Below are 25,708 nucleotides of genomic sequence, written 5' to 3' on the forward strand. Positions count from 1 at the left end.
TATACTTATTGAGTTGAAGTTAATCCTCTGCAGTTATTTCATTGTCCATCACCAATCGCCAAAACCGCAGAAAGGTCTGACCTTTGGATTAGCGGTGAGTAATTAGGGTTTATCATATCGAAATTTCTAGGGTTTCTTTTTCTTACTTCGGATTTCAGCAAGTTTATTGACCCGAATCTTTGTTTCAATAGAATTTTTTTGAGTTGTTTAAGTAAGAGTTGGAGTTTCGCTTTGATTTTTCGAGTTTGATTTTGTGGGCTAACTATGTTTATGCGTTTTTGGTTTCAGTGAGAGTTTCACAATGAAAGATAGAGAAAACGATGGAAATCTTGAGAGCAGAATCTTCGTGGGAGGGTTATCGTGGGATGTCACAGAGAGACAGCTTGAGAGTACCTTTGACCGCTACGGGAAAATCACTGAGTGTCAGGTCTTGTATCGATTCTCGTACTTTATGATCAGAAGTCTCAGAGACTCGTTTTGAAACCTGTGTTTAGTGAATGATACCTCTGAGATTGTAGGATAGTTTTGTTTGATGAACCTAAGACTCATCTATTCTGTAGAAGAGCACACACAGATATTGAGGTTTATTGACTTGTTGAAGGATGCAGTCGAGGAATTAGTAGAGCTTTCTTAGGAAGTAAACATGCATCTCAACCTCCTCTTGATCTGAAAATCTGTTTGAGAGCCGTATGTTTAGAAATGCAAGAGTTTTGAGATAGATCATGGCTCTTGTCTCAGCATCAGTGCAGTAATTTTGGTTTGACGTCACTGTGTTTTGTTGGATATTATGATTAAATTGCAGCTGAGCTCTCTTTTCAGTGGTTTTGACACCAATCAGGACTAACCATCTTTTATTCTCTTGCCTGTGGTATCTGCTTTAGTAGTCACTGAGATGGTTTTCTTGTACTCATTCATCATGAGCCACTAGTTGTTGTAATTGTAAAAGTACAGTTATTGGCACATGTAAGCATCTCTAAGTAGTCTATCAATACACCAAGATGATAAGTTTCTGGTCAAAAATGGTCTTGATCAGAATATTAGTCTTCTTTTTTAGGTCTTGATCAGAATATTAGTCTTCTTTTTTAGTGGAATTAGCATGGAAAACGCATTCCTGTGGATTTGTTGTGGGAAACTGATTTGAGGTAACAGGTCTGTTGTAAGGGTTAAAAGTATGGTTGGCTAGAGGCTAATCTCCAACATCGTTTTGCTAGGATTATTGTTGTGGTGATACTTCTTGTGGATTAGTATTTCTACAAGTATGCAGCTGTAGTTTGACTTTGTGTTGTGTGATTCTAAGGACTTGAAATGAAGTAAATTTGTGAATCTTGCTACCGTCTTCTGTTTGCTTGTAAATGTTCTGAGTTTGCCACTTCTAGGACATGCTATATGAGAGATAGGAATGTAATACATCTGCTTATTTCTTAACTCTAATGTAACATCTGGTTCTTAGTAATATATCTTGTTCCTGGCTCAATATGCATTTTAATAACATTATTGGTCTTCTTTGCGTACTTGTAGATTATGGTGGGGAGAGATACTGGGCGTCCACGTGGTTTTGGGTTTATTACATTCACTGATCGCAGAGGAGCTGATGATGCAATTAAGCACATGCATGGAAGGGAGTTGGGCAATAAGGTCATCTCCGTGAACAAAGCTGAGCCCAAAGTTGGTGGAGAAGATGTAGACCAATTAAAGAAAGGTGGAGGCTATTCATCTCGAGGGAAGGGAACCGAGGATGAGTGCTTTAAATGCAGACGCCCTGGTCATTGGGCTCGAGATTGCCCATCAACTGGTGACGATCGAGAACGGTTCAGAGTTCCCCTTGCGATGCGCTCTCGTATTGGAGACATAGATGGACACCGAGATCGCTATGGAGATCGTGATCTGGAGAGGGAGCGGGAGCGGGAGCGTGAGTTTGACCGCTACATGGATGGACGCCGTGACCGAGATGGGGGACGATATAGCTACAGGGACCGCTTCGACAGTGGAGACAAGTATGAGCCTCGTGATCACTATCCATTTGAGAGGTTTGTAGCTCTTGTCCTCAGGTCTAAATAAATGTTCCAACATGTGTTCTTTTAGGAAAGTCATGACCTTTTGATGTATTAACAATGTAGATACGCACCACCAGGAGACCGTTTTGTGAGTGATAGGTATGGGATGCCTGAACATCATCTTGAGAATGAATATCGCGGGAGAGAGAGAAGCTATGACAGGGACAGATACGCAAGGGATACAAGTGACAGATATGGAGATATGGGACCGATACGCGATGAGGGAAGACCCTACAGAAGCAGACCAGGTCCTTATGACCGTCCTAGCCGTCCTGGAGGCAGACCTTCATCATATGAACGTTGGTAGTTTGTTTTGGTTAACCAGATGTCAATGCTTATGCTTTGGGATTTAGGTCTATATCAGAGATAGAACTCGAACTCGAGATCTCTGTTATGCTTTTTTGTCGAATATTATGATTCTTCATCGCAGTAAAAAAGTTATGTTCTTATGATCCTATTGATTCCCATAAAGCAATTCAATAGATTAAACTCAAAATTGATGGATTTAAAACACTTGAGACAGAGTTAAGCATAGAACACTTGAAACAGAGCATAGCTTCACCATGAAAATTAAGAGAAAGGAGGAAACTTTGGCAATACAATGGAAGAAGAAGTGTTACACTAGCAAGACAAAAAGGTAATGCAATCTCAAATCTTCAATGAGAAGAGAATTAAAAAAGCCATCTTTAAGCTTACTTAAGAAGAAATCTCAAATCTTCAATCAAATCTCAAATCTTTAAGCTTTTACTAATGAAGTTCCCCGATGTAGAAATCTTCAATCATGTCGAAAACACGAGTGGCGTGTTGAGGTCCGAAGAAGCCATCAGTAGAATCATCACCAGCATGATCAAGAATAGCGTCACCACCAGGATGTTCTTCAACATAAGAAGTAATATCATAGACTTTATCTTTGATTATGATCCAACAATCGTTCCTTTTGTTATGTACTGCGACTTCACTCTTGCTGTAACTTTTTGGTCTTACCACATCTTCTACAGGCTCACTGCTAGATCTCTTCTTCTCTTGATTGTCGTTTGTTCTTCTTCGCTTTCCTTGGATTAAGAACAATGCTGATACTAGAAAACCCAGAAGCAATCCGATCACAGCTATCATCTTTCTCTCCTTGGAAATAGCAAAACCGGAGTGAATGACAATTGGAGAGAGTGGTGGATTAGATCCAGCTTGCTGACGAGTGACGACCCAAATTATTGAATTTAGGGTTTAGAGGGGCATAAAAGTCAAAACACAACGTTTTCATTGTCCTCATCTTCGTTAGTGGTTGTCGAGGTTTCTAACCAAAAAGCATCTCCACGTCTATGCAAAAATGAAGTTGTAGTTATTTTGGTTATTACTCGAACCTGAGACCCATGCATCTAATTTTTTTTCTCCTTCTCCCCGGCGAATCCTACTATTATCGATTAACTAATTTGATGTCTCATTTTTGTCTATGCACAAATTCAACTTGATTATTTAGGTATATAAGTAAATAAAAGATTTATCATAAAATTACACATGTAAAAGTTTGAAACAAATTTAATTATTCATAACTCACATAAGACATGTAAAAAAAAACAAAAAAAACAAATGTCACTTAGTGAAATGGATACCAAACTTTATGATTTATAATACCTTGTTGTAATTTAAATATCTGAATTTCCAAAGTGTAGGTGACTGTGTAATTCACAAAAATTGAGTAAAAGTTTAAAAAAATAAGGAGGAACAAACCATCTTTCTTCAAAGAGTGGACTAGACAAAAACAAAAAAGCAAAACCACCACAATGGAATAAAAAGTGGTTCTGTTTCTTAATAGAATAAAAACCATTACAAAACAAAACCACCATTTTCTCTCTCTCTCTCCTCGCCAGCTTCTGCAATTCGAAAGTTCTTCGCATCATCTTGCTGTCACCACTCTCTCGCGAATCGAATCACGATTCTTCAATCTTCTTCTTCTCTATTGCGATCTCTCTGAATTTTGTAGCTTCACGATTTCAGTATCTCTACTTTCATCACCAATCGTTGGGGGTTTAGGGTTTTTGCATCGACGCCATCTATCGAGCTACGGAGAAGCATACTCATCTTCTATTTTGGCTAAATCCGAGGTGGGTTTTGCTCAGGTTTTGCTCTTTTAGGTTTCTGTTGGGTTTTAATCGGATTTTTTTCCGTATGATTCTGAAATTGCTAAAACCCTAAATTGAACATGTTTTTGGGCGTGCTTCGTTGTAGGTCAACTTAATCTCTACGAAATAGCTTTTGAGTGATGATTCCGATGGATAATTATTGCGTACCGAGTACTAGCACGACCGGTTTAGTGTTTTCGGCGACTTCGAGCATGAATGCTTCTTCTGGATTTCATCTTACTGTAAATTCTCCGACTTCGGTTACTGGACTCAAACATGAAGCTTCTTTGGCTGTTGATTGGTCTGTTGAGGAACAATATATATTGGAGAAAGGTCTTTCAAAGTAAGTATTTTTGTTATTCTCCATTGTTCTTCGTTCTCTGCAAATTTTCTCACTTCGTAGCTATTATACAATGTTAGAGTAGATAAATTTTTATATGTAGATGAAGGAAAAGGTTTTGCATTTATGTTTCATATGAACTGTTATAGCTCGTGTTGTTATCTGGAATCATAAGCTGATTCAGATTCTTATAGATGTATTTTGTATCAGAAAATTTCTACGAAAGATGGCTGAGTTTTTCTCTGTGTTAGTTTCTTACCTTGCGCTGTTTTATGTTGTTTCGAGTTTGTCTTTTATTGTTTTGTTTGCCTAAAACCTTTGTCATGTCTTTTGTAGATTTAAAGATGAACCACAAGTTACAAAGTATGTAAAGATCGCAGCAACTCTACCAGATAAAAGTGTACGGGATGTAGCAATGAGATGTAAATGGATGACGGTAAGTTCCCAATGCATTGTCATTAAGTTTCATAAGTGGCTTGCAGACTTCTTATTAGTTGTTATTCAAAGAGATCTTGGTAACGTCATTTAGCTTGGGAGATGAAAAAAGGAGGAAAAACATAGTGACGCTACTTTGGGTGTATGCTTTGTTAAAGATAAAGTCCTATGGGAAAAGTTCTTTTATATTTTTTTGGCTATAAGGTAGGCTTAAAGTTCTATTGCTATATTGATGAAAAGACACCTTACCATATCATAAAGGTTGTTTAAAGTATGGTTAAGAGTGTGCAAGGAGAGTAATAACAAGTATTGCTGACGATAGATCTGGCTTTCTGTTAGCTCTGGAGTCATGTTGGAACTTGATTTGACCCTAAAGCTTGATTTGATTTCTGTAGTTACCCTGAAACTAATATCGCCAAACGAGTGATGTCAGATAGCCTTGGGCTTTTTTCGACTTTCTGAAGTTTATTTTGATATGTTACTTTTTATGAAGGATAAGATTTCTATGAGCGATGGTTAAACATTGGTTATATCCTCTGCAGTATGGCCTACACTGTAGTGTTAAGATTCATATAATAAATGGGGGAAAAAAGTTGACAGATTATAGTGCCAAATATTACCTTATTGGCTTATCCATACTATCTATCCTGTCATATTTTTTTTATGAAGTTGGGCTGAAGAAATAGATAGATTTTTTATGACTTGAGTTGTACAAGCAGATATATGACTCATACAAACATAAGTCTTGACACGGGGCCTTTTTAACATTAATAATAACTGCCAGTTTGCTATCTAATATCTTTCAACTATTTAAATTCATGACTTTTGAGTTTGTCTGGGCTAAGATTGAAATCCTTTTTTTCAGCAAAAGCGAAGAAAAGGGGAAGAACATAGTACTGGCACGAAGGTTAGTTATAGAAAGGTATGTAATGTTAGTAAATAACCAGATAACGGTTGGTGGCCTAGGTTATAGTTCGCTTTACAAGAGGTTATTGGCTACAAATGGTTTTTTGTTCAAAACAGCTACAAATTTGTTCTCCTTGAGATACCCAACACACAAGTAACTGATTTCTCCTTGATTTAGGTAGTGGATTTACCCCCAAAACTGAACATGTTCTCAACTGAGCCACAACAAAATGCTACATATGCCATGAACCATATGTGCCAGAGTGCACGCATGCCTTTTGAAGGTTAGTACTATTTGGGTAACACCGTAACAGTATTGTCGGTATTATTTCCTTCCCTCTCCTGCAAAGGTTGTAACTGTAAAGAAAGATTATTTTAGAAAGACAAACTGCATCTTGTTTGAAATCTCAATCAAATGTACTAGGCAATTTGTTGTTCATCTTGTTCATGCCTGAATATAGGCATTATCGATGTTGGAGAGTTCCTGGACTCTCTCAGTTATTGTCTCATCTCCTTAGTTGTGCCAAGAAAACTCAATCTTGTTAGCTTGATACCTTTTTCTCACCTGTCACATTTTTACGGTCTCATATATATTTTCCAAACTTTTATTCTCCTAGGTCTAAGTGATGCGGTTATGGAGCGTCTACGGCAGAATGCTCAAGCTTTCAGTCAAATCTCCTCAAACCTTTCTGTGTGCAAGGTAATTGATTTGTATCTGATCCAAATGCTAGCTGGTAGAAAAAGATTGCATTAGCAGAAAATTGACTTTAAAAAGATCGTAGAATGTATTTTTCACATGCACAATGTTTTATTCAATGCAACTTATTGTTTGGTTGGGATACATGCTGTTGTCCTTTCGTAATGGAATTCCCATCCTGACATCCTATTTTCTGCATACAGCCACAGGATAACGTCAGTCTGTTTTATATGGCAAGAAATAACATCAGTGCCATCTTGAATGAGTATGTGGATCTAATAGCATGGTTGAATCACTAATGATACATTTCCTCTGTTGTCCTTCACCTTCTCGTCTATGAAAGCTTGATTTACTATACTCTTTACTTATTATTACTGCAGCATGAAGGAGATGCCTGGGATCATCAGCCGGATGCCGCCTCTGCCTGTCTCAATTAACAATGATCTTGCAAGCAGTTTAGTGACAAGTGCCACACAGGTAAGCAATCTTGCATTTTCTCTGAACGTGGATATTCCTGAATATGTAAGGGATTAAAAACCTCAAATGCTTCCCTTACCAAATTTGCCTCTGTTTCATGAAAAAATGTCTAATCGCTTCAAATCATAGGACTTCCATAACCCCTAAAAATCGGCTTCTAGTATTTTAGGGAACTATGATCTTGTACAAGAACATTGCTTTAAATCTGGTGAATGATGGAAACACAATGTTTGATGGTAAAATATAATTTTTTATCTGTCTGTCTCTCAGCCGAGATCTTATACCATTCCCTCGAGCATCTATCTGAAGCAGGAGCCAAGAAACTGATGGGGGAGGAAACTGGATTTTGACCAATGCTAAAGGAACTAGCACAAGAAACCTCTGGTAAATGGCAGCTGTTCACCGTGACCCACATGAAAGATGATGGTTTTGTCAACTGCTAAACCTCTTGCAAAACACAGGATTGAAGAAGATGGGATCTTGTGGAACCCTTTGTGCTGTCGGCTAATATTAACAATGAACCGCAGGCTAGCCAAAAACCCCTTTTACAAATCCTTTCACGTCTCCATAACTGATTATTTTTCCGTTGCCAAAATGCTTTGGCGGTCAATCCAAGATATGAATTCGTTGCACAGATCCATGTTAAAAGTTGGTTGTATAGATTAGCTGTTTCTGTAAGGTTTTAAATGAGAGTTACTTTAAAGTTTGTATCAAGAACACATCTTTGTAAGGTTTGGTTTTCAGAGGCATTTTCATTCTTCAAATCTTATCTTCAAATCAGCTACCATATGGTATGGCTCCTCTTTTTCCATGTATTAAATTTTTCTAAATGGTTGAAAAGGTGATGTTTTAGATTTAGAGGTTGGTCGCAGTATATGAAATGCATAGAAAATTATACATTGAACACTCTGAACATCAACACAAACTCTTACATATTATTTTTGTGGGCTTACACAAGCCCTTAGCATATTAATTTTAGTAGGTTTAGCTAGAGAAACTCTCATGCGGTTTTAAGTGGCTTTCCAGGAAGACAACGGTGGAGTGTTGGAGTTCTTGAAGGTGGACATTGAGGCCATGTATCTTTCTCCTTTCACAGACTCTGGTTTGGCAAGGGAGTCGAGCTCAGATATTTCTTCAGGAGTGAGTTTTACTGACAAAGCTCTAATGTTCTGGTTGAGGTTTTCAATCTTAGTGGTTCCTGGAATGGGGCAAACATCATCTCCCTGGTGATGAACCCATGCTAAGGCTAGTTGTGCTGGAGTGCACCCTTTCTTCTCAGCCATTGCAGAAACTTTCTCAAAGAGAATCTTGTTGTGGTCTACGTTTTCTTGTTGGAATCTTGGTAGAGTCTGCAATAAAGAAACACAAATTAGTACAGTATATTAATCATGTGTTTTAATGCAAATAACAGTAGTTGCCTTTCTGAAGTCATCGTTTTCCAGATTCTCAGCAAGTTTGGGTCCTGCTGCTAAGAAGCCTCTTCCTAGAGGGCTATAAGCTACGATTCCAATCCCAAGTTCCCTGGTGAAGCATAAACGAAATGTTAACCAAACATGTAAACAAAGAGGAAAGTTATATCTGATTTTGATTCTTCACACCTGCAGATAGGAATGATATCTTCTTCCGCGTCTCTCGACCATAAGGACCATTCTATTTGCACCGCAGTTATCGGGTGAACAGCATGTGCTCTTCTGATAGTTGAAGCTGAAGCTTCTGACAGACCAATATACTTTATCTTACCCTCTTCAACTAGCTTCTTCAGTTCTCTCATCTTGGAATTCAGAGACAAAGAATCATTTTCAGAGCCAACTTGGAAACATTGAAACCATGACATGAAGCAGGATTGTGGAGGAGGCTTACAGTGATTTCGATAGGGACACGAGTATCGATTCGATGCTGATAATAAAGATCAATGCAGGCAATATCTAGCCTCTTTAAACTAGCCTCACACGCTGCCCTTACATACTCAGGATCTCCTCTTACCTCAGAAATTTCCCCCTCTACTATAAAGAATCCAAATTTGGTCGCAAGCTCCACTTTCTCCTTCACCCCATCTTTCAGAGCCTGACAAGAAAATGAATTGCAACAAACTTTCTCATACAAAATCTTGTTGTGGTCTAAGTTAGTACCATAGAATCAAGAAACAGAACAAACTAAAGTATCTTGATCACTCTTTCGAACAAAACAAGATAAACTCGAACCTTTCCGAGGAGCAACTCGTTGGTTTCAGGACCATACATGTCAGAGGTGTCAAAGAAAGTAACACCGGAGTTAATAGCATGGTGGAGGAGAGCGATGGCGTCAGTTTCCGGCTTGGGAGCACCGTATCGAGCGGAGAGGGCCATGCAGCCAAGGCCTTGCGCAGATACCTCAAGGCCTTGGCTTCCTAGCTTCATCCTCCTAACTCTGCAAGCTTCAGCCATGGATTTTATGTCACAACTCGCTTTCTCTCTTTCTCTCTTTTGTAGAGTTTAGAACTGAGTGGAGTAGTTGTTGAAGTTGGGTTGATGAGTGGTGTGATTAAAAAAACTCTCAAATTGCCTATGTCTTTTACAAAAGTGCTTTTACAAAATATCTTTCTTACATGAGATTTAACCAAAAACAAAAAACTACGTACGTGTTTAAGTGATATTTCTTCAAAGATGTGTCATCAATTTGTGTTCAGTAGTCTTCACGTAATCGATATTTGTTTTCTTTCATGGTCTTGAGTCAATGAGTAATGTCGATCTTCTTGAGTAGGCAAGGTTTGTCTTATTAGGTAGTGTTTGGTCTTCATGTTTCTATCTACAATTTGTGTCACCTATAGTTTGTCTCATTGGAAGCTTGTAGGCAGGTTCCAGATCATTGGCTCTAACTAATGGTAAAATGTTCAAATATGATGGGAGGACTCATCATTGGCATTAGCCATTAGGTGCCTAAACTCTAAACCTAAGTCAGCTGGGACGCTTAACTCATGCTGATGGCGATAGGTCACTAAGACTATACAGAGAATGGTCACCGTATATATAAGATGGGTAGAAGAAAATAACATATTCTATACATAAATCATCCTTTGGCCAGAGAAACTCTCAGACAGTTTTACACAGCATTCCAAGAAGACAATGGTGGAGTGTCGGAGTTTTTGAAGGTTGGCACTGTGGCCATGTATCTTTCTCCTTTCACAGACTCTGGTTGGGCAATGGTCTCAAGCTCAGACATCTCTTCAGGAGTGAGTTTCACTGATAAAGCTCTAATGTTCTGGTTGAGGTTTTCAATCTTAGTGGTTCCTGGAATGGGACAAACATCATCTCCCTGGTGGTGAACCCAAGCGAGGGCTAGTTGTGCGGGAGTGCACCCTTTCTTCTCAGACATTGCAGAAACTTTCTCATAGAGAATCTTGTTGTGATCCAAGTTTTCCTGTTGGAATCTTGGTAGAGCCTGCAATAATTGAGTTTATATATAAAATCATTTGATTTATCCACAGGTTATGTAAGGTTCATCAATCAAACAAGTCATCCAAAAAGCCTCTGCACTTGCCTTTCTGAAGTCATTATTGTCTAGGTTCTCAACAAGCTTAGGTCCTGATGCAAAGAAACCTCTTCCTAGAGGACTGTAAGAAACAATCCCAATTCCAAGTTCCCTGAAGAAAGGAAGACAAGACGTTACATAATTGATGGATTTATGCATCATGAAAGGATGATGAAATCTGCATACCTGCAGGTTGGGACAATTTCTTCTTCCACGTCTCTTGTCCACAAGGACCACTCTAACTGCACGGCGGTGATTGGGTGAACAGTATGCGCTCTTCTGATAGTTGAGGCAGAGGCCTCAGACAAACCTATGTACTTTATTTTACCCTCTTCAATTAGCTTCTTCAGTTCTCCCATCTTGGTATTGACAATCAAAATAAATGGTTTAAGTTTAGCAAAAGGTGCCAGCTTTCTATAAAGGTCAGGAAGTGTAAGCGAACTAGAGAGCTTAGAACCAACCCTTAAGGAGTCTAGTCAAATGAAAAATCATTAGGGGAGATGATAAAAAACCACACTGGAAGGAAAAGTAACTAAGTAAGCATCCCACATCAGAGAGAGGAAACAATAGTAAATGGCTTATACTAAATATCATTTCATCAGAAATTGGTTCTATATGAATAAGTTAGCACTTTCTGAAAGAAACCTACGCAGAAACCAAACATATACCAAGCCAAAGATGTGAAGCTCACTGAGATAAACTCAAGCACACTTGAAGTACTAAAGTATGTAACTTCCCTTTCATCTGAAAGTAAAAATGCTTACAGTGATTTCAATAGGAACACGAGTATCAATCCGATGCTGATAATACAGATCAATGCAGGTAACATCTAGTCTCTTTAAACTAGCCTCACAGGCAGCTCTAACATAAGCAGGATCTCCCTTAATCTCTCTGTTTCCCTCTGCATAACTGATTCCAAATTTGGTCGCAAGCTCCACTTTCTCCCTCACACCATCCTTAAGAGCCTAACAGCATTCAAAATTTCAATAATGATTGATCAATCATTCCCATCTCTAAGTTTTCCCAACAGAGAACGAATTCAAATTTGTTGGACAATTTCTTCGAAATTTAACCATCTAAAAGCGGAAAGGTCAGATGGCAGATTGGGGAATTTCGAAAATAGAACCTTTCCGAGGAGAATTTCATTGGTTTCAGGACCATACATGTCAGAAGTGTCAAGGAAAGTAACACCGGAGTGAATAGCGTGGTGGATGAGAGCGATGGCTTCAGTTTCCGGCTTGGAAGCACCGTAATGACCGGTGAGTCCCATGCAACCAAGGCCTTGCGCCGATACCTCTAGGCCTTGACTTCCTAGCTTTATCCTCCTCACTCTGCAAGATTCCGCCATGGATTTCTCTCACACAAATCTCTCTCTCTATCTCTCGTGTATCAATGGCGAGTTTTGAATTGGAGTGGTCGAGTGGAGTGGTTTAATTTGACAGATGAGTGATGATGATGATTGAACAAAAAAGCCAATAGGTGGCGCAGTTTTAATTTTAACGCTCAAATCCTGGTTTGACTAAACCATCACTTTTAAACCGAAAAATATCAATTACGTTTTAATTAAACCGAAAATAAGATAATCGATGGGATCATTCATCCATTGGTATTAGGTGTTTAAACTCCTAACCCTAAGCCAGGTGGGACATTTAAATCATGCGGATGGGTCACTAAGACTATGAAGAGAGTGGTATAGCTAAAGGTATTCACAGAATCTATTCACACCATCTGAATTTATTGTCGTCCTCGCTCTTCCTCCGTGTGTTGTTCTTCAAGAATTGTCCCACTGCTTCTTTGTTAATCTTGAACACAAAGGTTATTCCTCTAATCTGCAAAATTTGGGCGGTTCTAGTTATAGATAGAAAGATGCAGAAACACACTTGTACAAAGCATAAGCTGGTGCTTACATTGATTGAACTACACGATGTGAGGGTTACAATCTGGCCTCTATCGAGTTTTCCGCCATTTACAAGGATATGTTGCTTTCCAAGGTTCTTTAGAGAGAATGATCCGTAGTTCTCTAGCTTAACCAATGCCTTGTTCAAAACATGGAGACAGAAAAGTATAGCACATTAGCAACTAATTAGCAAGGAGGTAAACTAAATTTAATTTGGGAAAGGGGAAGAGGATCACCTGACGCCGAGATATCTTGCTCCCATAATTATATTTACCCAAGTCAATGTCAACATTCAGGCCACCAGATGATCTCCCAATAATTACCTATGACAAATAAATGATCATCTGCCATGTAACTAAGAGGATTTGATATGACATGAAAACATCCAGGCAGAAGAAAATGATTTTTCTTAACATACCTCGCGTTTTCTGACAAAATGCTTTGAATCAGGACAATGCAGGACGGCAATTGCCCCATGAAACATAATTGCTCTTTGCATTGAAGTTCTTGTGCATTGTTCCAATCCAATTAATGCATGTCTTGGGTGCTTAGACATGTTCCATTCTAGGTATCAGGAAGCGAACCATAGTTGAGACAACCATAGTTTGAGAGAGACATAACTATTTTTTAGCATGCAACAGTGTGAACTAGTTACATGATTGGTTGAAAATCAACAGCCATATGGCTTACCTTCCCTGTTGAAGCATGAATCTGAATCATCTGGGACTAGATTCAATTTGCGGATCTGGAGATATTTTCATGTGATATCTATCAGAAATCAGAAAAACACATTGAATGATAATGTGCGTAAAGAGTAATCAGGGTTTACCATTGCATCAATGTCAATCTCTTCTTCACCATCCACTTCTTCCTGATATAGAGTTGATGGGGGTTGAGAAAGTTCTGCGTCCCTATCCTCAGAGGTAGTAGCATTTGCATATAATTGTTCATCCAAAGAAGTACAAGCACCTGAGCTATCTTCCATTAGAGGTAAGTTTCTGAGTGCAGCTATAGAGCAACAAACTGACCATGGCCTTCTAGGTCTTTCAAGAGTTTTTGTTAAAGGTATTGGAGAGATTTCAAGACCAATATTATCCTCATGAACGTTGTATTCATTTATACATCTGTCGATCTGATGACGTGAACACGTTTCTAGCAATAAGCTTTCGCAGCCATTAGGAGGAACAATGCTGATCGGTATTGGTTCATCGTCTTTATTCCACAGTCTATGATCATCATTGATGCACATTATCTCCATAGACCCCTGCATGTTGATTTCATCTCCACATCTAACTTCAATTGCAGATGATTTGTCGCCATCATTCTTGAAAATATCAGAATTGCTTGGGACACCTGAATCTTCTTTAGACCTTACATCATTCTTCTCGTTATGAGTTTCTGAAGACCACTTACTAACCAGAGTTCCATCATCCTCACTGGACCATATAGACAAAGATTTCGATCCGGTTATCAAATCATTGTCTTCAGGAACATGCTCTGATATAACATCAAACTCTGAAGATTCAGATATGTCTGTGTCACTGCCACTTGCGTCTACAATTGAACCCTCATCCAGAGGATCATAAGGATTATCCATAAGATTTTTAAACCAGAAATCACTTTCAGGTCTCAGACAATTTCGTATATCCTCATCACCATCACCAATATCTGCATTATTATCTAAATCCGGAAACATATCATCATCAACAGACTTGTGCCTACATGTTCTCTTTCTCATGACAGAGAATAGACTTTCAACTTTCCTTTTGACATTGGAACTCTCTGATGTATCTTCTTCACCAGAAATTTTGACATCACCACCCTGTCATGTGACAAAAGACTAAAATCAGAAAAAGGCTTGTGCAAATTGCTCCATTGAGAACTAAAAATCTGGGATCTAATGCAAATAGTGGGCAAAAAAAAAGCCATTTCAACCATGGAGATTCTTAAGCTACTTAAGAGGATCGATCATTTAGTGTAAGTGTAGCAGATAAAAACGCGAAATTCATGAAATGAGATGATCACGTCATTTCCTTTATATATGGTTCAATGTCTGCAATACTGATGAGAAAGATATATAGATGAATAGAGAGAGACGCACGAAGAGATCCTTATTGACGAAGAGATGCTCAGATACTCGAAGACCTTCTTCCATTTTCACATTTAGTTGAGGAATTGAACGACCCAACTCGGTTCCAAGCAACGGTGGTGACTGTTTCTGCCCAAAATTTATCGAAGAGAAGAGCTGAGACTGCAATCAGCTGAGTGAAGTTGGGTTGATGAAGATGAACACACACAAAAAAACACAATTGGGTCGCTTAACCGTGTTGGACCAAAAATAACACTCGAATCCTGGTTTAAGTCCTAAACAAAACCGAAAATAACATAATGAATGATTTTACCATTTGAAACTCTAGAATTGGTAAAGAATCGAAAGATGATCAGAAGTTATTAGTTGAATCTGATAGAGAAGAAGCTGAATTGAGTAGAAGTTTATAGAGGACAAGCTGGTTATCACCATTGAGACTCTGAATTGGTAAGAGAAGCACAAGTTATTGAGTAGAAGATGAATTTTACAATATAGATAGCCTTTTTTGGTAAGGTATGTATCACAACACTTTATTTATAGAGTTTGGTTACAATGTATGGAAATGTAAAATTGAAGTTTTCACTTGGGGAACTCTACATTATTTATTCTTCAAGGCATTAACCATGATACTTGGGTTTCCGTGGGAATGATACTCTACTCTCGAAGACGCACCATTATTCCCCAACACACTGATCTAGCTGACAGAAAGTTAAGACCACTTCAATGTCATGATGCACCACCACAACCGTAGAAACTTCAGCCGGTTTTAAGCGGCTTTCCAAGCAGACAATGGTGGTGTCTCAGCGTTCTTGAAAGTTGGTATCATGTTACTGTATCTATCTCCTTTCACAAAACCTGGTTGGGCAATGGCCTCAAGCTCAGTCATCTCTTCAGGAGTGAGTTTCACTGACAAAGCTCCAATGTTCTGTTTGAGGTTCTCGATCTTAGTGGTTCCTGGGATAGGGCAAACGTCATCTCCCTGGTGATGAACCCATGCCAGGGCTAGTTGTCCAGGAGTGCACCCTTTCTTCTCCGATATTGCACAAACTTTTTCATAAACAATCTTGTTGTGGTCTAAGTTTTCCTCTTGGAATCTTGGTAGAGCCTGCAATAAGTGGGTTTATATAAAGCCATTTGATTAATCCACAGCTTATCTAAGGCTCATCAGCAAACAAGTCAAACAAAGCCAATGTACTTGCCTTTCTGAAGTCATCCTTTTCTAGGTTCTCAACAAGCTTGGGTCCAGATGCGAAGAAACCTCGTCCTAGAGGACTGTAAGCAACAATCCCAATCCCAAGTTCCCTGAAGAAGGAAAGAGAATTTGAAGTTACATGATCGACAGATATTGCACCAAGAAAATCGGATGACATCTGAATACATACCTGCAGGTCGGAATGATTTCTTCTTCCACATCTCTCGTCCACAAGGACCATTCTATCTGCACGGCAGTAATTGGGTGAACAGCATGTGCTCTTCTGATAGTTGAGGCAGAGGCTTCAGACAAACCAATGTACTTTATTTTACCCTCTTCAACCAGCTTCTTCAGTTCTCCCATCTTGGAATTGACAGACAAAAAAATGGTTTAGTGCAGCAAAAGATGCCATCTTTAAATAAAGGTCAGGAAGTAGAGTTCAGAACCAGAGTCTATTCAAACGATTTCATTAGAAAGTTATCAAAACCATTAAGTAGGAATGGCAAGAGGGCTAAGGGCTTACAGTGATTTCGATAGGGACACGAGTATCGACACGATGCTGATAATAGAGATCGATGCAGGCAATATCTAGCCTCTTTAAACTTGCCTCACAAGCAGCCCTTACATATTCAGGATCTCCTCTGACCTCTCTTTTCCCCTCTGCATAACTGATTCCAAATTTGGTCGCAAGTTCCACTTTTTCTCTCACCCCATCCTTGAGAGCCTGACAAAAATCCAAACTTCTTCAACATCCAAATCATTTCTACAGCTATGAAGCTAGAAGAATCAAAGGGCAACTCCCATCTCTAAATCGTTCTTTGTTCCCCAAAAGAGAAAAAACATTGAAAATCAACCATCTTAGCGGGAATCTAATAAAACCGAAGATCTGGAATAATCAAAATCGAACCTTTCCGAGGAGAACTTCATTGGTCTCAGGGCCGTAGATATCGGAGGTGTCAAGGAGAGTAACGCCGGAGTGAATAGCGTGGTGGATGAGAGCGATGGCTTCATTTTCCGGCTTGGGAGCACCGTAGAAAGCGGAGAGGCCCATGCAACCAAGGCCTTGCGCAGATACCTCAAGGCCTTGGCTTCCCAGCTTCATCCTTCTCACTCCGCAAGCTTCCGCCATGAATCTCTCTGTCACAACTATCTCTGTCTCTTCACTTCTCTATGAGGTGACTCTTGTAGAGCTATGAATTTTTTAGTGGAGTTGTTGTTGTTGGTGGTGATGGTGTGAATGTGATGATGAAGAAAAAGCCGTGTGGTCGCTTTTGTCTGGTTGGTACATGTCTCACTTGTGATTTGGTCGGGGGAAAAAATAAAATAATAATAAATAACATGTCTCACTTGTGAGAAACTATAAACCTCCAAAAAAAAAAAATTCAAGAACGAAAGAGAAGGAACCGATACAATTAGTCGCACATATCCTTCATAGAGTTGGGTGACGATATAGATAGTCTTTTTTGACGATATAGAGTTGGGTTATTTAAGTTTGTATCAGTAGTCTAAACATCTTAGAAGCAGGTCTTTTTGGGATGTGGCTCCTTCCCCATCAGATCCTTGGTCTTGGCGTATGCTCTTGTTCCTTAGACCTTTGGCGGAGCAATTTGTTAAATGCAACTTGGGTAATGGCCGCATAGCTCACTTCTGGCATGACAGTTGGACTTCCCTTGGCCCGCTGATAAAGGTTATGGGTGATTATGGCTCCAGATCACTTCGCATCCCTCTTAACGCTAGGGTGGTTGAGGCTCTTGGGGTTAATGGCTGGAAGCTCCCCCTTTCTCGGTCTGCTCCAGCTCAAGCCATCCATGACCACATCTCTACCATCACGACCCCCTCTCCTGCTACAATTGAAGACTCCTTTGATTGGGTTGTTGGTGGTGTTGTTTGTCAAGGTTTCTCTTCGGCAAGGACTTGGGATGCTATTAGACCAAGAGCACCGGAATTGGACTGGGCAAAGGCTGTTTGGTTCAAGGGTGCTGTTCCTAAGCATGCCTTCAACATGTGGATTAGTCAGTTGGATAGACTCCCAACTCGTCAAAGGCTAGCCTCTTGGGGCCATATCCAGTCTTTCGATTGTTGCTTATGCACTATTGAGACTGAATCCAGAGACCATCTCCTTTTTTCCTGTGAATTTGCGGCTCAAGTTTGGAGATTAGCGTTTTCTCGCTTATGTCCGCGTCAGAGGCTGTTTTGCTCTTGGGCAGAGCTCCTCTCTTGGATGCGTTCTTCCTCTTCTTCGGCGCCTTCCCTCCTCAGAAAAGTCTCAGCCCATGCTATCATCTACAACATTTGGCGTCAGCGCAACAATGTCCTCCATAACAATCTTAGGATCGCTCCTATTATCATCTTCAAGATTGTCGACCGCGAGATTCGTAACATCATCTCCTCTCGTTACCACAGAAAGAGATGGCGCAACCTCATGGTGCTTTGGATTCGCTAACCTTATATCTTCCCTAAATCTCTATTGTAGCCTTGTTTTATTTTTTGCCTCGGCTACTCTTGTATAGGCCTTTCGTTTTTGTAAAAGCCTCTTATTCATATAATGAAAATTAACATTTTTAGCAAAAAAAAAGTCTAAACATAACTTTCTTTATAGAGTTTGGTCAAAATGTATGAAATGTAAATTGAAGTTCTCACTTGGGGAACTCTATACATTATTTACTCTTAAAGGCATCAACCCTTGATAGTTTTGGCTTTCCCTGGGAATGAACCTACCATAATCCACTCTCGAAGACACAGCACTTTTATTACCTTGATCTAGCTGACATAACTTAGACCACTTAAATGACATGAACCCCACAACAATCAGAGAAACTCAGACGATTTTAAGCGGCTTTCCAAGAAGACAATGGTGGAGTCTCAGAGTTTTTGAACGTGGTCAGGATGCTAATGGATCTTTCTCCTTTCACAAAACCTGGTTGTGCAAGGGATTCGAGCTCAGACATCTCTTCGGGAGTAAGTTTCACTGATAAAGCTCCAATGTTCTGGTTGAGGTTTTCAATCTTAGTGGTTCCTGGGATGGGGCAAACATCATCTCCCTGGTGATGAACCCATGCAAGGGCTAGTTGTGCAGGAGTGCATCCTTTCTTCTCAGACATTGCAGAAACCTTCTCAAAGAGAATCTTGTTGTGGTCTAAGTTTTCCTGTTGGAATCTTGGTAGAGTCTGCGATAAGAAACAGAATTGAACAGATAAACAGTGAGTTGATTACCAACAGTTCATCAATCAAACAAGTCATATAAAGCCTGTGTACTTGCCTTTCTGACGTCATTATTGTCTAGGTTCTCAACAAGCTTGGGTCCTGAAGCAAAGAAACCTCGTCCCAGAGGACTGTAAGCAACAATTCCAATCCCAAGTTCCCTGAAGAAAGAGAGAGAAGATGTTACATATTTAATAGATAGTGCATCAAGAATGAGGATGAAATGAAATCTGGTTACCTGCAGGTTGGAATTATATCTTCTTCCACGTCTCTCGACCATAAGGACCATTCTATTTGCAGAGCGGTTATCGGGTGAACAGCATGTGCTCTTCTGATAGTTGAAGCTGAAGCTTCAGACAAACCGATATACTTTATTTTACCTTCTTCAACTAGCTTCTTCAGCTCTCCAATCTTTGAAATTGACAGACAAAAGAGATTGTCAAGTTCAGCTAAAGTTGCTGGCTTTCAATATAGGTCATGAAGTGTGAGCTCAGAGTCAAACCTAAAGGAGTCTATTCAAACGAAAAATTCTAAGGGAGATGATAAGATCATTTCACCAGACAATGGTTCTTCATGAATAAGCTAGTAATTTCAGAAAGAGTGACCCAAGCAGAAAACATAGTTCTGAAAGCTAAACTCTTCGACTCTATATTAGTCCCAACATGTCTCTAGCCACATGTGTGAAGCTCACTGAGAAGTGAGAGGAACTATATAACTTCCATTTCATTTGAAAGTTGCAAAACCATGAAGGAAGATTGACAAGAAGAGTGCTTACAGTGATTTCGATAGGGACACGAGTATCAATTCGATGCTGATAATAGAGATCAATGCAGGCAACATCTACTCGCATTAAACTAGCCTCACACGCAGCTCTTACATAAGCAGGATCTCCCTTAAACTCTACTTTCCCCTCTGCATACCTGATTCCATATTTGGTCGCAAGTTCCACTTTTTCTCTCACCCCATCCTTGAGAGCCTGACAAAAATCCAAACTTTCAACAAAAATCCAAACTTTCAACATCCAAATCATTTATACAGCTCTGAAGCTCAGCGAATCAAGGCCAGTGTTCCCATATCACAAGGCCAGTGTTCCCATATCTAAATCACGAACTCAAATATTAAAAAATATCAATATCAAAAGGGGAATTATCAAAATCGAACCTTGCTGAGGAGAAGCTCGTTGGTCTCAGGACCGTAGATATCGGAGGTGTCAAGGAAAGTGACGCCGGAGTGAATGGCGTGGTGGATGAGAGCGATAGCTTCGGTTTCCGGCTTGGGAGTACCGTAGAAAGCAGAGAGACCCATGCAACCAAGACCTTGCGCCGATACCTCAAGGCCTTGGCTTCCTAGCTTAATCCTTCTCACTCCGCAAGCTTCCGCCATGAGTCTCTGTCAGAAGTCAGAACTATCTCTCTCTCTTGACTTGTCTAGGTGACTCTTATAGAGCTGTGAATTTAAATGGAGTTGGATTGGTGTGATGGTGAAGATAAATTCAGTGTCAATTTTGGATGGCTGGTGCAGTTTTTTTTTTCCCTCTTAACGAAAACAAAATTGAATTTGTTAACCAAATAAAGTAATGGAATCTTCATAAGTCAAACTCATTTTTGATGTAGTTAACCAAATAATGTCTTCACTTTCTTTCTCAATCAATTATTAACTTCTTGTGAGAAATAAACTTTCCTAATAATTTGTTCACGTATAAATGTTTTTTTAGGTTGAAAATTTGAAGTACAATTTTCTCTTATTAGTTTTTGTTTTCAAGATATATCTTTGAATTAATATTATATAAAAACGCAGCATGTAGTAGTATAACATTTTGATCTTGAAAATAAAAAAATATCAATTTCAAAGTCTTGAAAATAACCTTTTTTTTTTTTGGCTATGAGTCTTGTGAAGTTAACTTGGTGAACTCTCGACTCACGATGCATATCTTAATTGAGCAACATGATTCATAATTCATCTTTTCATGTCTCTTGCCAACTTCCAATAGAGTGCATTGACATTATTTTTTTAATACATTATACATATATCATGCATGTTTGTTTCTCATCCATGGAGAATCATTTTTGAAATTTTTGGATTTTTGAAATTGCTTAAAAAGAAAGAAAAAAACTCAATTTTTATTGTCATACAATGTTTTCCAAAATATGTGTACATGTTCTTGCATATGAGTTAATTAGTGAGGGTTTCCTCAAAAAGATTGTTGTATTTTTGGAAAACAAAGTTTATTTTTGGATATTGGTTCTGCATTTTACATCTAATTTGTTTTTTAAATCATAATTTTAGAAAATCTATTACTAAATTAAGAAATCTATGAATGGTTTACTTCATTCCGTAAAACACTATAAATTGTCCTAAACTCATATTCGCTCTCAAGTCAAAACTCTTCTATTTTCCCCTGTCTTCATATCCAACAGAGATCTCTTCATGGCTCCAATTACTGTCGGCGATGTTGTACCAGACGGAACTATCTCTTTCTTCGATGAAAATGATCAGCTTCAGACCGTCTCTGTTCACTCTATCGCCGCCGGTAAAAAAGTCATTCTCTTTGGTGTTCCTGGTGCTTTCACTCCCACATGCAGGTACAAAGTTTCAAACGCTTTTTCAGATTTATCCTTTGATGCTAAGCTGATGGATTCTTAGATTTTGATTTGAGAATTGGCGTTTTTGGTTTTTCTGAGGTTAGCATGAGCCATGTGCCTGGATTCATTGGGAAAGCAGAGGAGCTGAAGTCAAAGGGTATCGATGAGATCATTTGCTTTAGTGGTAAGTATGAATATTGATATGTTTTGGATCTCTACTCTATTCTTGCCTCTATGAGTTTGTGTATAGTGACCAAAAAATGTTGAATGCATTTGTTGCAGTGAATGATCCATTTGTGATGAAGGCATGGGGAAAGACATACCAAGAGAACAAGCATGTGAAGTTTGTAGCAGATGGGTCTGGAGAATACACACATCTTCTTGGACTTGAGCTTGATCTCAAGGACAAGGGTCTTGGTATTAGGTCAAGGAGATTTGCTCTGTTGCTTGATAACCTTAAGGTAACTGTAGCCAATGTCGAAAATGGTGGCGAGTTCACGGTTTCCAGCGCAGAGGATATCCTTAAGGCTCTCTAAGAAACATTATCATTCGCTTGTTGTATTGTGAATCTAAACCGCTGTATGTGAAGAAGAGAATTATATAGCCTGATTTCAATCAACAAGCAAGTGTATTGACTTGCTTGGCATAATAAAGTATTTGGTTTTAATGTTTTTCTTTGCGTTGATTCATGAAAGATATGAGTACTTAAAATGAGTTGCAACCTTATAGAAATCCACAATAACTGGCTCAAATAGAGATACGAACACAGAAACGCAAAGTCCTCACAAGTACCTCTTTAATATAGAGTCTTTATTAACAAACAAACACAAAGTAAACTTGCTTTGTACAAAACCTTTATTCTTTCTAAGGCATTATTGGCTCTTTCTTATTGCAAACTCGCACACCTATATACTTAACTTATTTCACACACACAGAGATACATCTTCAGCACAATTTTACCGCGATTTGGCGAATGCGGTATACCCTCAAAACAGTTTCCAAACATGTATTTTATCTTGCTTTCCAAGAAGACAATGGTGGAGTCTCTGAGTCTTTGTAAGTAACCATGTTGTTGTCATACCGTTCACCTTTCACGAAATCCGGTTGAGCAATGGCTTCAAGCTCAACCATCTCTTCAGGAGTGAGCTTCACGGATAAAGCTCCAATGTTTTGGTTGAGGTTTTGGATCTTGGAGGTTCCTGGAATTGGACATACATCATCTCCTTGATGGTGAACCCACGCTAGAGCTAGTTGTGCAGGAGTGCAACTTTTCTTTGTCGCCATCGCTTGGACTTTCTCGTAGAGAATCTTGTTGTTTTCTAGATTCTCCTGTTGGAATCTTGGTAAACCCTGTGACAGAGTAGTATCAAGAAGCATGAGATGACTCCAAATCTTGAAATATGCTTTAAAGAACTCATATACAATGTATGTATACGGAAACAGAGAACTGAATCAATCATGCACTTGGCTTTCGATAATCATCTTGCTCTAGATTCTCAACAATCTTGGTCCGGATGCTAAGAAGCCTCTTCCTAGAGGGCTATAAGCTACAATTCCAATCCCAAGTTCCCTAGAGAATTCAAAAGAGACTTGTTATGAATTAAACATGTTAACAAAGACGAAACTTATGGCTGATTCTGATTCCTCACACCTGCAGGTTGGAATGATATCTTCTTCCACGTCTCTCGACCATAAGGACCATTCTATTTGCACAGCGGTTATCGGGTGAACAGCATGTGCTCTTCTTATAGTTGAAGCCGAAGCTTCTGACAAACCGATGTACTTTATTTTGCCTTCTTCAACTAGCTTCTTCAGCTCTCCAATCTTTGAAAATAGATTCAATGAAAACCATAAGTTCAACAACAACTACAAGATAACAAATTATAAAGCAACAAGAATCAGCACAAGTAACAGAGTATTGCATGCATATCTCTAACTATCCCTAGTTGGTTCTCTATGAGTAACATTTAACACATATTGAAACAGATTAAAAGCAAGAAGCCATACCGTGATTTCGATGGGCAGAGTGGTATCAATTCGATGCTGGTAATAAAGATCAATGCAGGTTACACCAAGACGCTTTAAGCTTGCTTCACAAGCAATCCTTACATACTCTGGATCTCCCCTGAAACCAAATTTTCCATCTTCAGAAGCAGTGATCCCAAACTTTGTCGCTAATTCCACTTTATCTCTCAAACCATCTTTCAAAGCCTGCCACCAAAAAGAACACAAAAATGATACTTGGAATGAACCCTAAAAGCCTAAAATCCTAAACCCTAGATCACAGCCTAAAACCCTAATTCCAAAAATCAAATCCACGAGCGGTCATCAGTCACCAAATTTGTTACCTTTCCAAGAAGCAGCTCGTTTGTCTCGGGACCGTAGATGTCGGAGGTATCGAGAAATGTGACCCCAGCGTTGATGGCGTGACGGAGGAGAGCGACGGCGTTAGTCTCAGGTGTCGGAGCACCGTAAAAGTCGGAGAGACCCATGCAGCCAAGTCCCTGAGCCGAAACCTCAAGACCTTGACTCCCTAACTTCATCCTACGCACTTGACAAGCTTCCTCTGCCATTGATGTATCAATCTTTAGAAGATAAAAAAAAAGAAATACAAAGACTATGTGTTTTTGTGAAATCAGAAACAGATTCGAGTGGGATTTATAGGAGTGGAGTTGAGTGGAAGATAAAGCAATTAATGATCACCGCCTCGCCATTAGTGACAATGTTCTAGAGTGTTTTTTATAATTAAGAGGACAAAAACAAAATTGTATTCTTCTTCATTTGTTAGTATTACTTCAAAATTGTTATTATATGATCGAAAAGAATATATAAGTTCTATAAACTTTGACGTCGTCATTGATGATTTCATATCAGCATTCATCATTTGATTTCCAAAACCTTTTTAGAGTATTTGGAATTTTAAATTTCGACCTCTTGCAAGAAGATTCTAAAAAAGACATTAGTTGGAATAACAATTAATAATAATATAAAATTTGTTGTTTTTATAGAAAAGTATACATCTAAGATAACCTCTTGCAAGAAGATTCTAAAAAGACTGTAGTTGGAATAACCAATTAATAACAGTATAAAATTCGTTGTTTTTTATAGAATAGTATACATCTAAGATAACTAGATAAGGTGAATCCGATCATCAAATGTTTTGCTTTTTCCAAATACTAATTAATATTCAATCGGATGAAAGAAATAAAAAATGATAGTGTTTGAAATTAACCAAAACTACTACATGAGTTAAGTTGTTTGAACAGATGATATCTTCACCATAAAGGCTAATCAAACGAGGTTTAGAGATGTTAAAAGGGATAAGTTAGGCTTACTTGATCTGCAAGTCATCATCTTTCAAGAACTTTTTCTAACCATTATTCCCTTATTAATATGGTTCCCCTTAAGAAAACAATATATGCTGCTGGGTCATGTGTGTCGTATCTCACATCCTAAAATGGGATAACCTCGGACCACAATATGTCTAAGTGAGACTAACCTAAACGACTTGACGTTGTTATATAGGCTTCTCAATTAGTCTCTTATATATTTCTTGAGTTTTCGTTTTTGTTTATCTCTGATATATACATTGTTATATAGCATAGGCTTCTCAATTTGTTTTTAAGAGCTGTTACTTATAGAGTAAAATCAATATAAACTAATATTTAATTATACAGTAAAATCTTTATAATTTTTTTTTTGATAAATTTAATAAATAGTATAAATTAGCAAAACTCCCTATTCCCAAATCAGGACAAAGTAGAAACGAACAAAAATTGATAAAATAATAAGACAATATTTTTAAAATAATATCAATGTAAATATATGGTCCCGTCAAATAAAATAAATTTCTAATCATGTAAAGATAATTTTTAGTATGTTTTTTATTTAAATGAAATTCTATTAGATCTCACCAATAAATTTTCTTATATAAGTAAAAGTTATGTTGTGATTTTTAAACTAGGTTATTGTTTTATCGTCTATAATAGTTTCATAAAAATAATCAAAAATGTTTGTCAGTTTTTAAATTTTAAATATGCAGATTTTCATTTCAATAGTCATACATGCTGTTCAAATACAATAATTGATGTCATTATTCACACAATTTTAAATTTATTGATATCGATTGTATTTGTGAGTTCATATATTATCTTTGTTATTTATTGCAAAAAAAAAAATTCTCCTAAATATTAATGGTTCAATTCTAAAACAAC

At 38.4% G+C, this 25,708-nt stretch overlaps 11 protein-coding genes and 1 long non-coding RNA gene across 23 annotated transcripts; 4 read left to right on the forward strand and 8 right to left on the reverse strand.

Annotated features, from left to right (window-relative positions):
- The first annotated feature begins 21 nt into the window (after positions 1-21).
- AtRZ-1b (RNA-binding (RRM/RBD/RNP motifs) family protein with retrovirus zinc finger-like domain-containing protein) lies at positions 22-2,550 on the forward strand. 4 transcript variants are annotated; one of them, NM_001333904.1, is made up of 4 exons: positions 22-94; positions 289-1,401; positions 1,519-2,027; positions 2,118-2,550. In NM_001333904.1, the coding sequence occupies exons 2-4, from the start codon at positions 1,387-1,389 to the stop codon at positions 2,359-2,361; spliced, it is 768 nt and encodes a 255-aa protein (NP_001322374.1). In that variant the 5' UTR covers positions 22-94; positions 289-1,386; the 3' UTR covers positions 2,362-2,550. The 4 variants fall into 4 exon arrangements, with proteins under 4 accessions (NP_001322374.1, NP_564759.1, NP_849832.1 ...); NM_104748.3 differs by having other exon boundaries at positions 289-427; positions 2,118-2,510; NM_179501.1 differs by lacking the exon at positions 22-94 and adding an exon at positions 100-211 and having other exon boundaries at positions 289-427.
- Positions 2,503-3,482, reverse strand: CB5LP (cytochrome B5-like protein). The gene has a single exon (NM_104749.3). The coding sequence runs from the start codon at positions 3,165-3,167 to the stop codon at positions 2,802-2,804; it is 366 nt and encodes a 121-aa protein (NP_176265.1). The 5' UTR covers positions 3,168-3,482; the 3' UTR covers positions 2,503-2,801.
- Positions 3,483-3,797: 315 nt separating this feature from the next.
- On the forward strand, positions 3,798-7,837 carry AT1G60670 (hypothetical protein (DUF3755); the record flags this gene model as incomplete). 5 transcript variants are annotated; one of them, NM_001084276.2, is made up of 9 exons in its annotated part: positions 3,798-4,153; positions 4,278-4,514; positions 4,848-4,947; positions 5,812-5,868; positions 6,031-6,136; positions 6,470-6,552; positions 6,753-6,814; positions 6,930-7,026; positions 7,297-7,837. In NM_001084276.2, exons 2-9 carry the CDS (start codon positions 4,312-4,314, stop codon positions 7,351-7,353), a joined length of 765 nt encoding a protein of 254 aa, NP_001077745.1. In that variant the 5' UTR covers positions 3,798-4,153; positions 4,278-4,311. The 5 variants fall into 5 exon arrangements, with proteins under 5 accessions (NP_001077745.1, NP_001322274.1, NP_001322273.1 ...); NM_001333906.1 differs by having other exon boundaries at positions 3,829-4,153; positions 5,812-5,853; positions 7,297-7,353; NM_001333908.1 differs by lacking the exon at positions 7,297-7,837 and having other exon boundaries at positions 3,856-4,153; positions 6,930-7,083.
- Positions 7,032-7,259, reverse strand: AT1G08333. Its single transcript, NR_139412.1, has one exon. It is a non-coding gene; the product is annotated as an other RNA (long non-coding RNA).
- Positions 7,835-9,530, reverse strand: AT1G60680 (NAD(P)-linked oxidoreductase superfamily protein; the record flags this gene model as incomplete). Of its 2 annotated transcripts, NM_104751.5 has the most annotated exons (5): positions 9,228-9,530; positions 8,887-9,090; positions 8,625-8,797; positions 8,445-8,547; positions 7,835-8,375 (listed from the first exon to the last, which is right to left on the reverse strand). In NM_104751.5, exons 1-5 carry the CDS (start codon positions 9,447-9,449, stop codon positions 8,037-8,039), a joined length of 1,041 nt encoding a protein of 346 aa, NP_176267.3. In that variant the 5' UTR covers positions 9,450-9,530. The 2 variants fall into 2 exon arrangements, with proteins under 2 accessions (NP_176267.3, NP_001323339.1); NM_001333909.1 differs by lacking the exon at positions 7,835-8,375 and having other exon boundaries at positions 8,409-8,547; positions 9,228-9,510.
- Positions 9,531-9,971: 441 nt separating this feature from the next.
- AT1G60690 (NAD(P)-linked oxidoreductase superfamily protein) lies at positions 9,972-11,993 on the reverse strand. The gene is made up of 5 exons (NM_104752.2): positions 11,660-11,993; positions 11,298-11,498; positions 10,720-10,892; positions 10,543-10,645; positions 9,972-10,443 (listed from the first exon to the last, which is right to left on the reverse strand). Exons 1-5 carry the CDS (start codon positions 11,879-11,881, stop codon positions 10,105-10,107), a joined length of 1,038 nt encoding a protein of 345 aa, NP_176268.1. The 5' UTR covers positions 11,882-11,993; the 3' UTR covers positions 9,972-10,104.
- A 23-nt stretch (positions 11,994-12,016) lies between these two features.
- Positions 12,017-14,730, reverse strand: AT1G60700 (SMAD/FHA domain-containing protein). 2 transcript variants are annotated; one of them, NM_104753.4, is made up of 7 exons: positions 14,532-14,730; positions 13,260-14,252; positions 13,121-13,175; positions 12,849-12,994; positions 12,667-12,753; positions 12,441-12,569; positions 12,017-12,362 (listed from the first exon to the last, which is right to left on the reverse strand). In NM_104753.4, exons 1-7 carry the CDS (start codon positions 14,583-14,585, stop codon positions 12,249-12,251), a joined length of 1,578 nt encoding a protein of 525 aa, NP_176269.2. In that variant the 5' UTR covers positions 14,586-14,730; the 3' UTR covers positions 12,017-12,248. The 2 variants fall into 2 exon arrangements, with proteins under 2 accessions (NP_176269.2, NP_001323076.1); NM_001333910.1 differs by having other exon boundaries at positions 12,441-12,753.
- A 180-nt stretch (positions 14,731-14,910) lies between these two features.
- On the reverse strand, positions 14,911-17,088 carry ATB2 (NAD(P)-linked oxidoreductase superfamily protein). The gene is made up of 5 exons (NM_104754.4): positions 16,619-17,088; positions 16,235-16,435; positions 15,902-16,074; positions 15,719-15,821; positions 14,911-15,624 (listed from the first exon to the last, which is right to left on the reverse strand). Exons 1-5 carry the CDS (start codon positions 16,838-16,840, stop codon positions 15,286-15,288), a joined length of 1,038 nt encoding a protein of 345 aa, NP_564761.1. The 5' UTR covers positions 16,841-17,088; the 3' UTR covers positions 14,911-15,285.
- On the forward strand, positions 17,073-18,154 carry AT1G60720 (RNA-directed DNA polymerase (reverse transcriptase)-related family protein; the record flags this gene model as incomplete). Its single annotated transcript, NM_104755.2, has 1 exon — positions 17,073-18,154. The coding sequence occupies exon 1, from the start codon at positions 17,285-17,287 to the stop codon at positions 18,152-18,154; it is 870 nt and encodes a 289-aa protein (NP_176271.1). The 5' UTR covers positions 17,073-17,284.
- A 34-nt stretch (positions 18,155-18,188) lies between these two features.
- On the reverse strand, positions 18,189-20,490 carry AT1G60730 (NAD(P)-linked oxidoreductase superfamily protein). 3 transcript variants are annotated; one of them, NM_001198345.1, is made up of 6 exons: positions 20,074-20,397; positions 19,688-19,888; positions 19,435-19,494; positions 19,151-19,323; positions 18,971-19,073; positions 18,444-18,878 (listed from the first exon to the last, which is right to left on the reverse strand). In NM_001198345.1, exons 1-6 carry the CDS (start codon positions 20,293-20,295, stop codon positions 18,540-18,542), a joined length of 1,098 nt encoding a protein of 365 aa, NP_001185274.1. In that variant the 5' UTR covers positions 20,296-20,397; the 3' UTR covers positions 18,444-18,539. The 3 variants fall into 3 exon arrangements, with proteins under 3 accessions (NP_564762.2, NP_001319277.1, NP_001185274.1); NM_104756.4 differs by lacking the exon at positions 19,435-19,494 and having other exon boundaries at positions 18,189-18,878; positions 20,074-20,490; NM_001333911.1 differs by having other exon boundaries at positions 18,248-18,878; positions 18,967-19,073; positions 19,151-19,888; positions 20,074-20,362.
- Positions 20,491-21,189: 699 nt separating this feature from the next.
- On the forward strand, positions 21,190-22,216 carry AT1G60740 (Thioredoxin superfamily protein). The gene is made up of 3 exons (NM_104757.4): positions 21,190-21,494; positions 21,599-21,678; positions 21,777-22,216. Exons 1-3 carry the CDS (start codon positions 21,340-21,342, stop codon positions 22,028-22,030), a joined length of 489 nt encoding a protein of 162 aa, NP_564763.1. The 5' UTR covers positions 21,190-21,339; the 3' UTR covers positions 22,031-22,216.
- A 289-nt stretch (positions 22,217-22,505) lies between these two features.
- On the reverse strand, positions 22,506-24,067 carry AT1G60750 (NAD(P)-linked oxidoreductase superfamily protein; the record flags this gene model as incomplete). Its single annotated transcript, NM_104758.1, has 5 exons — positions 22,506-22,844; positions 23,013-23,064; positions 23,146-23,318; positions 23,502-23,705; positions 23,843-24,067. 5 exons carry the CDS (start codon positions 24,065-24,067, stop codon positions 22,506-22,508), a joined length of 993 nt encoding a protein of 330 aa, NP_176274.1.
- Between the last annotated feature and the right edge of the window lie 1,641 nt (positions 24,068-25,708).

This window comes from Arabidopsis thaliana (genome assembly GCF_000001735.4).
Source record: "Arabidopsis thaliana chromosome 1 sequence".
NCBI classification, from domain to species: Eukaryota; Viridiplantae; Streptophyta; class Magnoliopsida; order Brassicales; family Brassicaceae; genus Arabidopsis; species Arabidopsis thaliana.

Coding starts and splice junctions, on each gene's coding strand:
- AtRZ-1b (NM_104748.3), top strand. CDS start 302: ATGAAAGATAGAGAAAACGATGGAAATCTTGAGAGCAGAATCTTCGTG. Junction 428..1,518: donor GGAAAATCACTGAGTGTCAG/GTCTTGTATCGA, acceptor GCGTACTTGTAG/ATTATGGTGGGGAGAGATAC. Junction 2,028..2,117: donor GATCACTATCCATTTGAGAG/GTTTGTAGCTCT, acceptor TTAACAATGTAG/ATACGCACCACCAGGAGACC.
- CB5LP (NM_104749.3), bottom strand. CDS start 3,167: ATGATAGCTGTGATCGGATTGCTTCTGGGTTTTCTAGTATCAGCATTG.
- AT1G60690 (NM_104752.2), bottom strand. CDS start 11,881: ATGGCGGAATCTTGCAGAGTGAGGAGGATAAAGCTAGGAAGTCAAGGC. Junction 10,893..11,297: donor GTGTTCCTATTGAAATCACT/GTAAGCATTTTT, acceptor GTCAATACCAAG/ATGGGAGAACTGAAGAAGCT. Junction 10,646..10,719: donor GAAATTGTCCCAACCTGCAG/GTATGCAGATTT, acceptor TCCTTTCTTCAG/GGAACTTGGAATTGGGATTG.
- AT1G60700 (NM_104753.4), bottom strand. CDS start 14,585: ATGGAAGAAGGTCTTCGAGTATCTGAGCATCTCTTCGTCAATAAGGAT. Junction 14,253..14,531: donor TCGTCAATAAGGATCTCTTC/GTGCGTCTCTCT, acceptor GTCACATGACAG/GGTGGTGATGTCAAAATTTC. Junction 12,363..12,440: donor CATCGTGTAGTTCAATCAAT/GTAAGCACCAGC, acceptor CAAATTTTGCAG/ATTAGAGGAATAACCTTTGT.
- ATB2 (NM_104754.4), bottom strand. CDS start 16,840: ATGGCGGAAGCTTGCGGAGTGAGAAGGATGAAGCTGGGAAGCCAAGGC. Junction 16,436..16,618: donor ATGAAGTTCTCCTCGGAAAG/GTTCGATTTTGA, acceptor GATTTTTGTCAG/GCTCTCAAGGATGGGGTGAG. Junction 16,075..16,234: donor GTGTCCCTATCGAAATCACT/GTAAGCCCTTAG, acceptor GTCAATTCCAAG/ATGGGAGAACTGAAGAAGCT.
- AT1G60730 (NM_001198345.1), bottom strand. CDS start 20,295: ATGGCGGAAGCTTGCGGAGTGAGAAGGATTAAGCTAGGAAGCCAAGGC. Junction 19,495..19,687: donor GTGTCCCTATCGAAATCACT/GTAAGCACTCTT, acceptor TGAAATTACTAG/CTTATTCATGAAGAACCATT. Junction 19,324..19,434: donor CATCTCCCTTAGAATTTTTC/GTTTGAATAGAC, acceptor TCAATTTCAAAG/ATTGGAGAGCTGAAGAAGCT.
- AT1G60740 (NM_104757.4), top strand. CDS start 21,340: ATGGCTCCAATTACTGTCGGCGATGTTGTACCAGACGGAACTATCTCT. Junction 21,495..21,598: donor GCTTTCACTCCCACATGCAG/GTACAAAGTTTC, acceptor TTCTGAGGTTAG/CATGAGCCATGTGCCTGGAT. Junction 21,679..21,776: donor TGAGATCATTTGCTTTAGTG/GTAAGTATGAAT, acceptor CATTTGTTGCAG/TGAATGATCCATTTGTGATG.